This window comes from Spea bombifrons, chromosome 13, assembly GCF_027358695.1.
Source record: "Spea bombifrons isolate aSpeBom1 chromosome 13, aSpeBom1.2.pri, whole genome shotgun sequence".
NCBI lineage: Eukaryota > Metazoa > Chordata > Amphibia > Anura > Pelobatidae > Spea > Spea bombifrons.
Window position 1 is genome coordinate 21,556,866 of NC_071099.1, and position 13,798 is coordinate 21,570,663.

Below are 13,798 nucleotides of genomic sequence, written 5' to 3' on the forward strand. Positions count from 1 at the left end.
ATTGTTTTTCAGGTGGAGACTTGGCTGAACCGCGTTCTGGACTCCATGAGAGCCACGGTCAGACACGAAATGACAGAAGCCGTCACAGCTTATGAAGAGAAGCCCAGGGAGCAGTGGCTCTTTGACTATCCTGCGCAGGTACCTCAACCACCTAGATGCTTATTTTATGTGGATATCAGCACCTTTTCGGTATCAGAGCATCGGTGTCCCCTTTATTTTTTCCTTCCCTTAATCGTTGATTTTCCTTGCTCCAGGTGGCTCTCACATGCACGCAGATCTGGTGGACCACAGAAGTTGGCATCTCCTTTGCCCGGTTGGAGGAAGGCTACGAGAATGCCATGAAGGAGTATTACAAGAAGCAGGTCAGCCAGCTGAACACGCTCATCACCATGCTGATTGGCCAACTGTCCAAGGGCGACCGACAGAAAATCATGACCATCTGCACCATTGATGTACACGCGCGAGATGTGGTGTCCAAAATGATCACACAGAAGGTCAGTAATGTCAGACGTCACGTGTCCTCCACGTGTTTCTGCCAAATTGTCCCGGGCCTCATTCTGTAGTTTGAAGACGAGATATTTCTCCTCCGTGTAAATCCATTTTGATGGTGCGATGATAAATCAAGAATTGAAGCCTTTCTATTAAAAACTGGGTTTAATATCCATTAACTCTTTATGGTTTTGTGGGGGTTATAAACGCAGAGGGTGGCCGGGTTTGGCAGACTCCTCCGTTTGTCTCGGGTTGAACCGGTGCTCGCGTACGGAAAGTCTCCCGTTACTGATCGCTCCTCACCTACCCGTACGTCTCTCTCCTTCGCAGGTTGATAACGCGCAGGCCTTTGTGTGGCTGTCACAGCTCAGGCACCGCTGGGACGATGACAAGAAGCACTGCTTTGCCAACATATGCGATGCTCAGTTCCTCTATTCTTATGAATATCTTGGCAACACGCCCCGGCTGGTTATCACGCCTCTGACAGACAGGTAGTTGACGGGACCGGCCGCGTGGTCGGGGGAGACTGTCTGTCACTGTGACTACGCTCCCAGAAGTGACGAGTATATCAACATCTTCCTTTTCTGCCCATTCCTGGTAGGTGCTACATCACCCTGACCCAGTCCCTGCACCTCACGATGAGCGGCGCTCCTGCTGGGCCGGCTGGAACGGGAAAGACTGAAACCACCAAGGACTTGGGAAGAGCCCTCGGCATCATGGTCTACGTGTTCAACTGCTCGGAGCAGATGGATTACAAGGTAGAAGTCACGTGGGACGCACACTCCTACCATGCGCGACCGCCCCATTGTCCCAGCTGCGTCCTCGCGTGCCCGCTGACCCTTTTCTCTCTTCTTCTTCCTCAGTCCTGTGGAAATATCTACAAAGGCCTGTCTCAGACTGGAGCCTGGGGTTGTTTTGACGAATTTAACAGAATCTCCGTGGAAGTCTTGTCCGTGGTGGCTGTTCAGGTCAGTGACCGTCCCTCCGGTCCGTGTAGCGCTTTAAAGAGAGGTCTCTCTAAGCCATTGTTTTTATTAAAAAGAGAGTTGCCATATGACATCACTAAGAAACAATAAACATACTGGTTGTGAAATACAAATATCCTTAGCTTTTCCATCATTAACTTGAATGGTTTGTATTTCACAGCCCCTGTGATTATTGTATGATGTCATACGGTGACACGTTTTTTTTTTTTTTTGTAAACAATGGCTTAGTGTCCACCGGTGCGGTTATGAGGTTTTAATAATCGGAGCGTTTAGACAGATGCTCCGGGTGCTGTGAAGAAGCGAGACGTTCGGGTTGGGGGTCAGAGGCGTTGCAGGGGATTCGCTGCTTCCAAATAGCAACCTTTACAAATGCGTGACCTTTACAGGAAGAGTTTCCGGGGTCCCCAGAGAGAAGCGGGGGTTCTGTAAAAGGTTACGTTTTTATTCTGATTGTTAACCCTTTCCCTGTCCTATAGGCAGTGATGGCAGTGAAGAGTTAAATGCCGTCCATTTCTGAGCACTCCACATTAGTCCTGCTTTAGGTTATGTTGCACCGTTTAAACGCAGTCTTTGTAAATGAATGTGAATATTAACCCTTTGTTCCACACACTCCCATCACTCTCTGTAGTAGGATCTCTGTACGTCTTCTCTCGCTTGGTATAGAAAGTCCCCGGGTCCGGCCAGGCTCTTGGTCAGAGTGACTCGGGGGAGAGTTTAGTGTAACCGCATTGCGTGTGTTTTTGTGTCGTGACGCGGCTTCTCCTCTGCAGGTGAAAAGCATACAAGACGCGATAAGGGACAAAAAGAAAAGGTTCAATTTCCTGGGGGAAGAAATCAACCTCATCCCGTCTGTCGGTATCTTCATCACAATGAACCCGGGGTACGCCGGGCGGACAGAGCTCCCCGAAAACCTGAAGGCTTTATTCAGGTGAGATTCCTAGATGTCCAGAAATCCCAATGTTTGTTCTAAAAGGTATCTGTAGGTAAATCCCCCCCCCCCGTTAGCGCGACGTCAGTGGGTACGGCGTATATTTTTTTTTTTTGTCGAGACAAAATGGGACTTTGCGGTTTTCCCCCAGGGTATTTTCCAGTCTACGGCCGGTGGATTAAACCGATGCCCCAATCCCCTTTCTTTCAGACCCTGTGCTATGGTGGTCCCGGACTTTGAGCTCATTTGCGAAATCATGTTGGTGGCTGAAGGTTTCATCGAAGCCAGACTTCTGGCGAGAAAGTTTATCACCCTCTACCAGCTGTGCAAGGAACTGCTGTCCAAACAGGTATGGAGGACGGGCCGTCTCTTCCCAACCGAGCTCTTTACGCTTTTAAGACGGGGCTCTTCTCTCTGTGAATTTTGGGGAGAACGGCCTGATAAATAACCTCCCCCATCGTACTTTTGCCCAGTCCTACACTTTTACTTCCTTGGGTTCTCCATCTTTGTTATAAGGAGTCATCGCAGGCTCTCGCTCGGTCGCACAGCCGTTCCGCTACGTTTAATGTCGAGCGCGTCTCTTTGCTGTTCTCCGGCGTATCGTAAAGGTTACGCGATCAAACGCGAAGCGCTGGGCCCGCCGCGTGACATTGTAGTCTAGCACCGGAGCAGAACAATCCATCCTTCTCTCCGCGGCTCGCTGAACCGCCTCGTCCTGCTGCCGCCGTACAATACCGCATGTGACAAAGGCTCCGTCGAGTTAAATGCGGCACTTTGTGGGAGAGAGAACTACAAGCGGCTAGAGGTTGTCTGAAGTTTAAAGCCTTTGAGTTTCACCGTCGGTTAAACTGAAGATGAGTATTCTATCATGGCTCCGCCGTACAAGCGCCAGTACATTTTAGATTGAGCGGCTGAACGGGTCTCCGGCGAAAAGCTTTGTAACAACCGCTGTTAACCCTGTTACTCCTAGACCCGGCTCCCGAAGCCTCCTCCTTTCAAATATATATGTTTTGCCTCTATCTTCGCTGCCTGGCCCGGTTACTGATTATTGACCCCTGCTCCTGCTTTCAGTAGCCTTACCTTAGTATGCGTTCCTAGGGTAATCTAAGATACACCTTTGTCCCCGAATCCAGTATCCTTGTTGCTATTTGGGTTTGACATTAATGAGATCCTCGGGTATCTAACTGCCGGTTCCGCTGACCTTCATATGGATTCTCGCATCTTATTGCCCCGCGCAGGATCATTACGACTGGGGCTTGAGGGCTATTAAATCCGTGTTGGTTGTCGCCGGCTCGTTGAAGAGAGGAGACCCTGACCGTCCCGAGGACCAGGTCCTCATGAGAGCCTTACGTGACTTCAACATACCCAAAATCGTGACGGATGACATGCCCGTCTTCATGGGTCTCATCGGGGACCTTTTCCCCGCTCTGGACGTCCCCAGGAAGAGGGACCTTGACTTTGAGAAGTATGTGAAGCAAGCTGTTCTGGACCTCAAACTACAAGCAGAGGACAACTTTGTGTTAAAGGTGTGTACCTAGTGGATTGAATCATTCGTGCAAATGGTTATGGATGGCTGGGGGTACGTGTTTGTAGGAAATACGATCGATATGAGAATGATTTTTGAGTCTGGACCCTGTGTGCTCTTCTAGGTTGTCCAGTTAGAGGAGCTGCTGGCTGTCCGCCACTCCGTCTTCATTGTGGGAAATGCCGGGACTGGAAAATCTCAGGTCCTCAAGTCCTTGAACAAGACCTACCAGATCATGAAGAGGCGACCTGTGTGGACTGACCTGAACCCCAAAGCGGTCACTAACGACGAGCTGTTTGGGATCATTAATCCAGCAACCAGAGAGTGGAAAGACGGTAGGCAACGTGGTCTCTGTGCCTTTGTATGTCGTGGACAGCATTGAGTCTGGATCTGCTTCCTCTCTATGACTTCTCCATATTATTCCTCCTTTCGGTCTGTACTAAGTCAAACTATACATTCTTTCTCTAACTCGTCCCTTTTCCATCCCCTTTCTGCTGCCATGACCCCCCAAAGCTCAGGCTATTAACCCATATATTCTTTTCTTGTTCATGTCACCGCACCGGTCCCTCTGCTCTCTGGGGGATCTTCTCTTGATGATTGCTTCACATAACGTGTCCTATTTTTCCACCTCTGGGGTGTCCATCTCTTTGGATGTCCTTTTTAACACTCAACCAATGAGTGTTATCTTGTGTTACGGGGTTCTCATTGACTGGGGTTCTCGCCCTGCTCCTAATCGCACTTTCAGAAAGGATTCTATAGCAGATTCTGTGAGATAAAACCTGATAATGGGGGACGTTAAACCCTCTGACACCACATCTGTCTACAGGGCTGTTTTCCTCAATCATGCGCGAGCTGGCCAACGTCACACATGACGGACCCAAGTGGATAGTCCTCGATGGAGATATCGATCCGATGTGGATAGAGTCCCTGAACACGGTCATGGATGATAATAAGGTACGTCTTACCTGTTCACCGACGTCTTTAATGAGATGTCTCTGTTGTGCAGCAGGGGGAACGGGGTTAATCAGGGCATGAAGGAAAACACAGATGTTATTCGCATGTCGTTACCAAGAACTTTCCGGGACTGGCTGCTAAACTCACGTTGTACGTTGTTGTAGGTTCTTACCCTGGCCAGTAATGAACGTATTCCGCTCAACCCAACCATGAGGCTAGTGTTTGAGATCAGTCACTTGAGAACGGCGACTCCGGCTACCGTATCTAGAGCAGGTAAGCGTCAGCTTGGTCTCTTTATCCCTTTCAGAGTGAGAAGTACTATAACGTGTATGTTCAGGTCCCCTAAAATAGTTAAAATACTAAAATTTCCTAACCTCGAAGAAGTGGCGGAGGTCCATAAATTCCTGACGATTTTCCATCAGCACCAGGCTTGTTGCCGGAGTTGGGCCGATTGCCAGTCTTTGCACATGGGAGTGTTGTATGTGGAGACTGCTTCTCAGTCATGCTATATCCGTGCCTCTCTCCAGGTATACTCTACATCAACCCGGCCGATCTAGGTTGGAACCCGCCGGTCACCAGCTGGATCGACAGGAGGGAGATCCAATCAGAAAGAGCCAACTTGACCATCCTGTTTGATAAGTACCTGCCCTTATGCTTGGACACCCTGCGATCCAGGTAAAGTCACGCGGTAACCCGCTCCGGCCTCCATCACGTTAATGAATTCCTTTTGTCGACTTATTGTTCGTTCTTTTGCTCGATACATTTTAACATTTCATGCTTTTCTAAGCTTAACGTTTCTCGTGCGAAGAAAAACCGAGCCGAGATATTGTTATTTGCTGTCAACTGGGCCTGTAGCACTTAGTCATGTATATGTGTAACTAGCGCTGAAACGTGCTCCTGCCCCGGCGTGTCTCTCCTGCCCCGGCGTGGCTCTCCTGCCCCGGCGTGGCTCTCCTGCCCCGGCGTGTCTCTCCTGCCCCCGCGTGTCTCTCCTGCCCCCGCGTGTCTCTCCTGCCCCCGCGTGTCTCTCCTGCCCCCGCGAGTCTCTCCTGCCCCCGCGTGTCTCCCCTGCCCCGGCGTGGCTCCCCTGCCCCGGCGTGGCTCCCCTGCCCCGGCGTGGCTCCCCTGCCCCGGCGTGGCTCCCCTGCCCCGGCGTGTCTCTCCTGCCCCGGCGTGTCTCTCCTGCCCCGGCGTGGCTCCCCTGCCCCGCGTGTCTCTCCTGCCCCCGCGTGTCTCTCTCGCCGCTCTCTGTCGGCTCCTGTCCTCTCGGCGTGCTGGCGGAATTGATACTGTTCCATTAGCCGGATATTTGCATCCATCACAGGTGACCTTTCCAGCGATCGGGAACCCGCTGCGTAAATGGAAGCTGGTTCCGGAGCATTGACTGCTCTCTGTTTGAGTAACCGGCCTCTTATTAATGGAGCCGGGGGCGACCCCGGAGCGGTCTGCGTCGCTCTTACTGGGAATGCATTAGCGGCGGCCGTTACGGCGGGCTTCTAAGAATCGGTAGAAAGCGGAAAAAAACACCATTAACTCCTTTCTTCCCGGGAAGGCCCCGAACCTCAGCGCTGGCTGGGCTGTATACTGTAATCTACGCCACCCCTTAACCCTTTAGTCCCTGTGGCAGTGTTACACACGGCACTGCTATCATAGCTTGTTTTGTATTTTTGATCATTGATCTATTTAAAGCACCCACCTACCCCTGGCCTGCTTTCCGGTAACCCCCTGCCCACTACTCCTGTGTAATACCGCCGCTGACTCAGTACTTAACGTAAACATGTTTTCCATGACCGAGAAACTCTCTGCGAGTTATGTGAGCCGGGCCGTTATCCAACTTTTGGAGAAAAAAATATCAGTTTCTCTAATGTCTGAACTTTGAGTTCGAGCGCGGGGGGGGGGGATGACAAACACGACGTTATCGAATATTTTATTTACAGAATATGAATTAATTAGCTGGTGTTTGTTTTTTCCTTGATGCAAAATTCACTTTCAATGAAATCCGCAGCTGGACTTTTACATAACAGAAACCGCATGAAAAAATCATTGCGGATCTCTTTTTTATGTCTGGGGATTTGTGTCGCTTTTGTATCAATAAATAATTTGTAAACTTTGAGGTTCTGGTTCACTTTAATTTTAAATTAACAGTCACTTTGAAAGTAAACCGATTTACAGAGAATGATTCCAAATCGCTGGGAAAAAGTGCTGTTACGAATGACTTAATGCACACAAAGTACCCCAAAATTCTACACTAGATACAAATGACGGAAGTTACATTGAATATATTCAGGAAAACAAAGATGGCGGCAAAGCCAAAATCCATGAACGTGGCACGGTGAGAAGTTACCGAAACCCGCTCTCTGTCACCGTTCTGACCATCACCAGATTAGACGTTTATCTGAATAAAGAAACCTTTCAAAACCATTTCTGCTGTGAAACTATAGATTTTTATAATTTTTGTTTATTACCCGTTTGACGACTGCCTGGTTCTGCAGAGTAAGGGGGTCGCGCGGTGCATCGTTGACCGGTCTTTCCAATACTTTTTTTTTTTTGTATAGATTTAAGAAGATCATCCCAATCCCAGAGCAAAGCATGGTCCAGATGCTGTGCCATCTTCTGGAATGTCTGCTGACCCCGGAGAACACCCCCCCAGACTGCCCAAAGGAGCTTTACGAACTGTACTTTGTGTTTGCCGCGGTGTGGGCGTTCGGCGGAGCCATGTTTCAGGATCAGGTTTGGCATTTCAGATCTTACTTGGGATTACCAACAATTAAACTCTTTTACTGAACCAGCGCTTGGCTTGATTTAGAAACACAGCTGCCGGGGTTTTCATGGTGCTGAGATGAGTTATAGGCATCCATACGGCAGGGCTGGACTAGCCTGACGGGATATCGGAAACTTTTCCGGTGGGCTGTGTGCCTTGGGGTCCGCTCTGGAAGCCTCTTCCACACGGGTAACTGCCATAGGGAGGTAGTGCTGTCTATAGGCTCGCATTATATAGTTACATGACATTTGTTTATTGGGTGCCAACAGATTCCATACTGCTATTACAATAGGGGGGGGGCATGGAAATTAACAATAACCCTTATTGCCCTTGTTATGGAATGATGACACGGGATCGGTGGTTGATTATAGGTTAAGTATAACTAAGCTTTAAGTAGAGTAGTCAGACACTAGGCCTGGAAGCTACAGGAGGCAGAGGGATACAATATTAAGCCCCACCCACGAGGAACTGTACGCACCTCCATTGTATACAAAGGCCAAAGGTCGTGAGCCGTTGCAGTACACGTCATCGGTAGGCCACAGACTGTCCGCCTCGTTATGATTTGAATGGCTGGGAACTTCTGCAGCGTTCCAAGTGTTGTGATGCATTCTATTAAGTTTCGTTCTGATTGACACATCTCATATCTCTAATTCTATGTATCGCTCTTTGTGCGCAGAAATGAGCCAATTAGCTTTCCTTTCTGTCTCGTGCGGAGAAATGTTTTGTCACTTTCTAAATAATAATTTCTTATTCTTTGTCTCCTGTCATACTATTAATAATTTTGCTTCTTCGTTTGTATTTTTGGCAAGCCTTTTTTATTTAACAAAGAAAGGTGACGGAACAATATACGCTGATTATTAACGAAGGAACCGTGCTGCTTGAATATAATATTAAATTGGGGAACGCGACAATAAAGATTAGTTCGTTGTTGAATATACTTAAGTAAACTGTGGGAGAAAACAGCTGGGGGGGCGGCATGTTTATTGGCAGTTTAGTTTGGAAAGATGGATGTAAAATGCATGATGTCTAAAGCCTGAGAACTTCCCGGCTCAGCCTACTCGGAGCCCTATCAATTGGGGGTGTGGCTTATTGAGGGGTGGGGCTCATACTCTAAAGGGGCGGGGTGATCTTAAATCTTTAGGAGGGTGGGTGGAAAATAGGGAGGGAAGTGGGTGGGAAATAGGGAGGGAAGTGGGTGGGTCTAAACACCACTCCCACAACCTGGAGCATGGTGAACCAGAGAAGTAGATCTTCACTCGGAGACTCCGGGTGAAACGCAAAGAGTTCCCAGGTCCAAAGCAACTTTGGGCCTTAGAATGACCTCTCTTGTTCTCTGTATTTTGGAATTTCTACCCAACTTTTTACTTGAGGAACTCGGACATGCGGAAGCACATTCCCAGATCGCCGAGGCGTATCCGGCCGCTAGGAAACGTAGTCTCTGCTTTTATAGGCGTCCGTGTTCTGATTTGGAGTCTTACGAGCGGATACAGTCACCTCCGATAAAGATATTTCACAAAGAACGGAGGTGAAGCCCAAGCCAGCTTAGCTTTCTCTTGGACCTCTTTGAAAACACGTTTAGAACGCGGAGAGAAAGATACATTCTGCGCAGAGTTTCCCGAGACAGTACGGTTATTAATGTCACCGGCGGCTGGCTTCCGAGCACAGAGTGTTCTAGAACAAGCCTCGTTTAGTAGGGTTGATGCCGTTGTCTCGTGGCCTTAGCTAATGGTTTACGACTTGTACAGATATAATCTCCCCGCGCTTTTATTAAAACCGCGCTGAGCGGGGCTGTAAGAGCCGTAAGATCGTTGCCGGCTTCCAATATAGAAGAATTATGAGGATTACTGTAACTGGCATATAGTATTTTCATTTAGCAAAGTATTTTCTGCTGCCGTCGAGCGCAGCATTAATCCAGTGTCTGATAGAAAGGAGCAGAAGCAATATAGATAATAGGATTACAAAAAGTTTCCTGCGAGAGTCTCGGCGAGGAGGGGGAGGAACGTCGTTCCGGGTCTAATATGAAAACCGCTTATCACATTAACTAAAAAAAAAAAAATATGGAAATTTATTATTCTAGTTCGAAATCTTGAAACCCCCAAAGTTTTTTGGCTTTAAAAACCGTATCTGGGTGTTCTTTTTATACCGTTTTTTATGATTTTAGCTACAGTTAGATACAGAGTAGCTTTGTTTTTGCACGCGTGGTGTAGAGTTGCCCGTAATTGGGGACGCGCGGCCCGCATGGCTCTCTGGGATTCCGGGTTCTGCTTCTCTCCGCTGAGTGGATGGAGAGGAGCGTCTCCTTCCGTGCTTCCTCCCCGTGGATCAGCCGAAGGTCTCTCATTTAAATTCTGCGCTTTTGGTTTTAATCTCTGGCCAAACCATTAAATCGATATTAAGAAGCTCGCGAAATGTCAAGGCTTTTGTTGCAACAGAAAAAGGTTAAAAAACTGCTTTCCCAAATAAACGCGCCGTAAGCCTGTTATCTGACTGACTGCTCTTTTATCTGTAAAACCATTTCTCCTGCGATACTTTCCATTCTTTAAAACATGAAGTTCCTCCGTGAGCGGCCGCTCTCCCCCCTCTACTACCCAAGGGGCATCTACATGGACCATGGTCTTGTGAATGGTGCTTTTGGAAAGATCTTGTTAAACAAAATCAATAAATATCTGGTAAAATCATTGTTTTTTAACCCGTAACCATCAGAGCTTTGATCCTGACAAGATGGGAATCAGCTGCGCTCGGGTCATTAATGGACATGTATCCCACAAGGTGTCCATCGATGACCCGAGTGCAGCTGTCTTGGTGGTCGGATTCCCATCTTGTCAGGATCAAAGCTGTGATGGTTACTGCGGGCCGTGAGACGAGTTAGAATTACCCCTCATCAGGGGCTCTAAGCTTCCAACGGCCAAATCAAAAGATTTAGGGAAAGCCGCCTTAGTAGTCAGTAAAACCTCTTGACGTAACCACTTGAGATAAAGCTTTTCTGGGTTCAGTGGATCCAAGATGGCGAACTGGACGTTTTTTTAAAGGAGAAAAAAGGGTGTTTTCGAAGTCCATGGCTGTTTCGGGAAATTACTCTACGGCCAATAGAATGGGCTGGGGGGGATTGTGAGGCATCTGTTGGGGTTGGTTGTCTGTAAATGTAACGTAGAACCTCTAGAAATTGGTAACTGTATCAATGAAGTTGTTCCTCTGTGAGATTTTTAGGTAAAATGATAGCCGGCCGGCTGGCCGTAGGATTTTTCCCGCTGTGATTGTCTAATTTTCTTGTCTTTTCCCAGCTTGTGGATTACAGAGTAGAATTCAGCAAGTGGTGGGTGACTGAATTTAAGACCATTAAGTTCCCGTCCCAGGGCACCGTGTTTGACTACTACATCGACTCGGAGACCAAGAAGTTCGAGCCGTGGTCCAAACTCATCCCTAAATTTGAATTCGATGCCGATATGCCGCTTCAGGTTTGTGTTTTGTTCGTTTCTTTGTTTTTTTTTACATTACACGTTCTGGATTTTTCCATCTCCGGGAGCTGCCCGCCCGTCGCGCGGTTTTGTTTTCTAAGCGACGATACGCAGTTTAGAGAAAACGGCCGCGTTAATAATTAAGGCACGAGCTGTGGGGGCTTCACGTGGGAGCCCAGGAAGCTGTGTATGATAACAACGTTTATTTAAACGTCTTACCCCAGCATAGGCTTTGTTCCTGCGCGTGAATTTACGGTAACGCTGCGCCGGGATGAAGCATCGGTTCTGGCTGATAGTGTGTACAGTGGATACGTTTTTAACCTGATTTATTCCGGGCTCCGTATAATTTAGCCGCTTGTCAAACGCTCCGACTCCACTGACCCTCCCTTTGTTGGTGTGAAAGCCCGCCGCTGTTGGTGTAACAGTGGGTATTATGTTGCATTATTCTCGGCAAGACATGATTTTCACAATCTCATTGTATATACACAACAGAGACAAAACCGCACAATACAGCTGAGTTTTTGCTTTCGTGGTTCTTAAGAGCGGTTAAATGCGGCTTCGATTTCAATCAAAAGCACGGGATGGAAATGTTTGAATTCAGCCGCAGCTGTTTTGTGTTGGACACAAAGCTGAAAGATTTTCTGGTGAAGAAATGGAATTGTTAGCCCTTTCTTGAAGAATAAACTTTTTTTTTCCTGTTGAGATGCGTTAAAGCGAACGCGCTCCTGTTTAAAGGTGGTCCTCAAAATACCCCCAAGACTGTATGGTTAAGAGAACAACCCCATTTCTTCGTGGTGTCCATGATACATGCGAGTGCCAGGTGTTTACCGCTCTTACTGCTTGATCGAGAGATGCTTCTAGACCTGGCTTATGAGCGTGAAGTCGAGTTCACCGCACGTGGCCAGTGGTGGACCTTCGCCGTGTTTGTTGTCTCCGGGCAGCAGTCGTGCGAGACGTCGGTCCACAGGTTGGGTACATTGATCTGTTGTGTTTTCCAGGCGTGTTTGGTTCACACCACGGAAACAATCCGGGTTCGTTACTTCATGGATAAATTGCTGGAAAACCGCAGGCCCATCATGCTGGTTGGCAATGCCGGCACCGGGAAGTCCGTGTTGGTGGGAGATAAGTTGTCTTCTCTGGATCCCGATGAGTACATGATCAAGAACGTCCCGTTTAACTACTACACCACGTCTGCCATGCTGCAAGGTAGTACCGGAAGAATCGACCCGCTTTTGTTTCCATTGTCGTCTGTTGCTGGACTACGAGTCCCACAATCCTACACCTGGGGTTTATCAGGAGATTGGGAGGTCATAAGTAGACCAAGTGATGTTCAACTACGGCTCCCAGTAGCCGAATGGGAAGGTTGCCCCAATATCCCCTCGGTGGGGCATTCCCACTAATCGGTTAATTCCTTTCGTTGAAGCCACCTATGGCCCTTGGACCCAGTTAATAACGACAGTATGACGCTCGGGGTGCGGAAATCGCTCTCGTTGTAGAACTTTGTTAATTTGACCGCATTCTTTACCGTTTAGAGAAAAAATTCATACTCGTAGTCTGAACCCGGCAAATTGTGCCGTCCCGCGTTACTCAGAAATCTGCCCGCTCAGCATCTTCTGCCGCGAGCGACCCTTCGCTTCTGTGTGTTTTATAGCGCGTCGCGGGCTAATGAGTGCCTCGTAAACTCTTGAGAGGCCAGAAACGCGCGTCCTAGACGGGAGTTCAGACAAATAATTAGGGAGAATTTGCTGGCCAAACAGCGGATTTGAATCATAAGTTATTGAGAAATAAGCACAGAGGGGTTATTAAGGCCGGGGCGGCCGCCGCGCTTAGCAGTTGGTAAAAAAGCAGGGATTTCATTTATTTCTTTAAAGGAGACGGAGTAAAAGGTCAGAGTAAATGGGGCTCTTTAATAACGCTCTAAAAATGTGCATCCAGATCCCGCTGTGGGTGTATGAATGCTGTGTGTGTGTGTGTGTATGTGTGTGTGTATAAATACTGTATGTGTGTGTGTATAAATACTGTGTATGTGTGTGTGTATAAATACTGTATGTGTGTGTATAGAGACTGTGTGTGTGTGTGTGTATGAATACTGTGTGTGTATAAATACTGTGTATGTGTGTGTGTGTGTGTATGAATACTGTGTGTGTGTGTGTGTGTATAAATACAATGTATGTGTGTGTATAAATACTGTGTATGTGTGTGTGTATGAATACTTTATGTTCTGCCTCCCTCCCAAATCTATAGGATTAATGAGGTTGGCTATAGGTAACGAGTATCCGGTGGATGCGACCGCGCAGGAAGACCCCCTAAGCTAAACGGCAGATGGTCACCCTGCTTGTATTTTAGGGCGAAGGATGTTGGGCTCTGGGGGGCATCCTGAAGGCTGTAGAAAGGACCCTTTTGCCATTCACTGGTTCCGCGCTCCCCCGTAGGTCTATCGGTGATACAAAGTATCTGGGGTAACTGTTACATCCTATTCTCCATACAGCTATACTGGAGAAGCCACTGGAGAAGAAATCAGGCAGGAATTACGGCCCTCCGGGCACCAAGAAGCTCATCTACTTTATCGACGACATGAACATGCCGGAGGTGGACACGTACGGCACGGTGCAGCCGCACACCCTGATCCGGCAGCACATGGATTACGGCCACTGGTGAGCGATTTGTTGGGCGGTGTTGTGAAGCTGCCGGGTTGGCGGA

The 13,798-nt window shown here is 48.2% G+C and overlaps 1 protein-coding gene across 1 annotated transcript in view; it reads left to right on the forward strand.

Annotated features, from left to right (window-relative positions):
• DNAH9 (dynein axonemal heavy chain 9) overlaps window positions 1–13,798 on the forward strand; it is a 62,406-nt gene that overhangs the window by 13,760 nt on the left and 34,848 nt on the right. Inside the window, exons 24-39 of the mRNA XM_053452800.1 lie at window positions 13–138; window positions 255–494; window positions 820–980; window positions 1,091–1,247; window positions 1,353–1,457; window positions 2,246–2,403; window positions 2,614–2,752; window positions 3,642–3,929; window positions 4,053–4,263; window positions 4,755–4,882; window positions 5,047–5,155; window positions 5,410–5,557; window positions 7,438–7,612; window positions 10,925–11,098; window positions 12,097–12,304; window positions 13,587–13,752. Of these exons, the coding sequence (XP_053308775.1) occupies window positions 13–138; window positions 255–494; window positions 820–980; window positions 1,091–1,247; window positions 1,353–1,457; window positions 2,246–2,403; window positions 2,614–2,752; window positions 3,642–3,929; window positions 4,053–4,263; window positions 4,755–4,882; window positions 5,047–5,155; window positions 5,410–5,557; window positions 7,438–7,612; window positions 10,925–11,098; window positions 12,097–12,304; window positions 13,587–13,752 (2,693 nt within the window). The remainder of the gene's footprint in view (window positions 1–12; window positions 139–254; window positions 495–819; window positions 981–1,090; window positions 1,248–1,352; window positions 1,458–2,245; window positions 2,404–2,613; window positions 2,753–3,641; window positions 3,930–4,052; window positions 4,264–4,754; window positions 4,883–5,046; window positions 5,156–5,409; window positions 5,558–7,437; window positions 7,613–10,924; window positions 11,099–12,096; window positions 12,305–13,586; window positions 13,753–13,798) is intronic.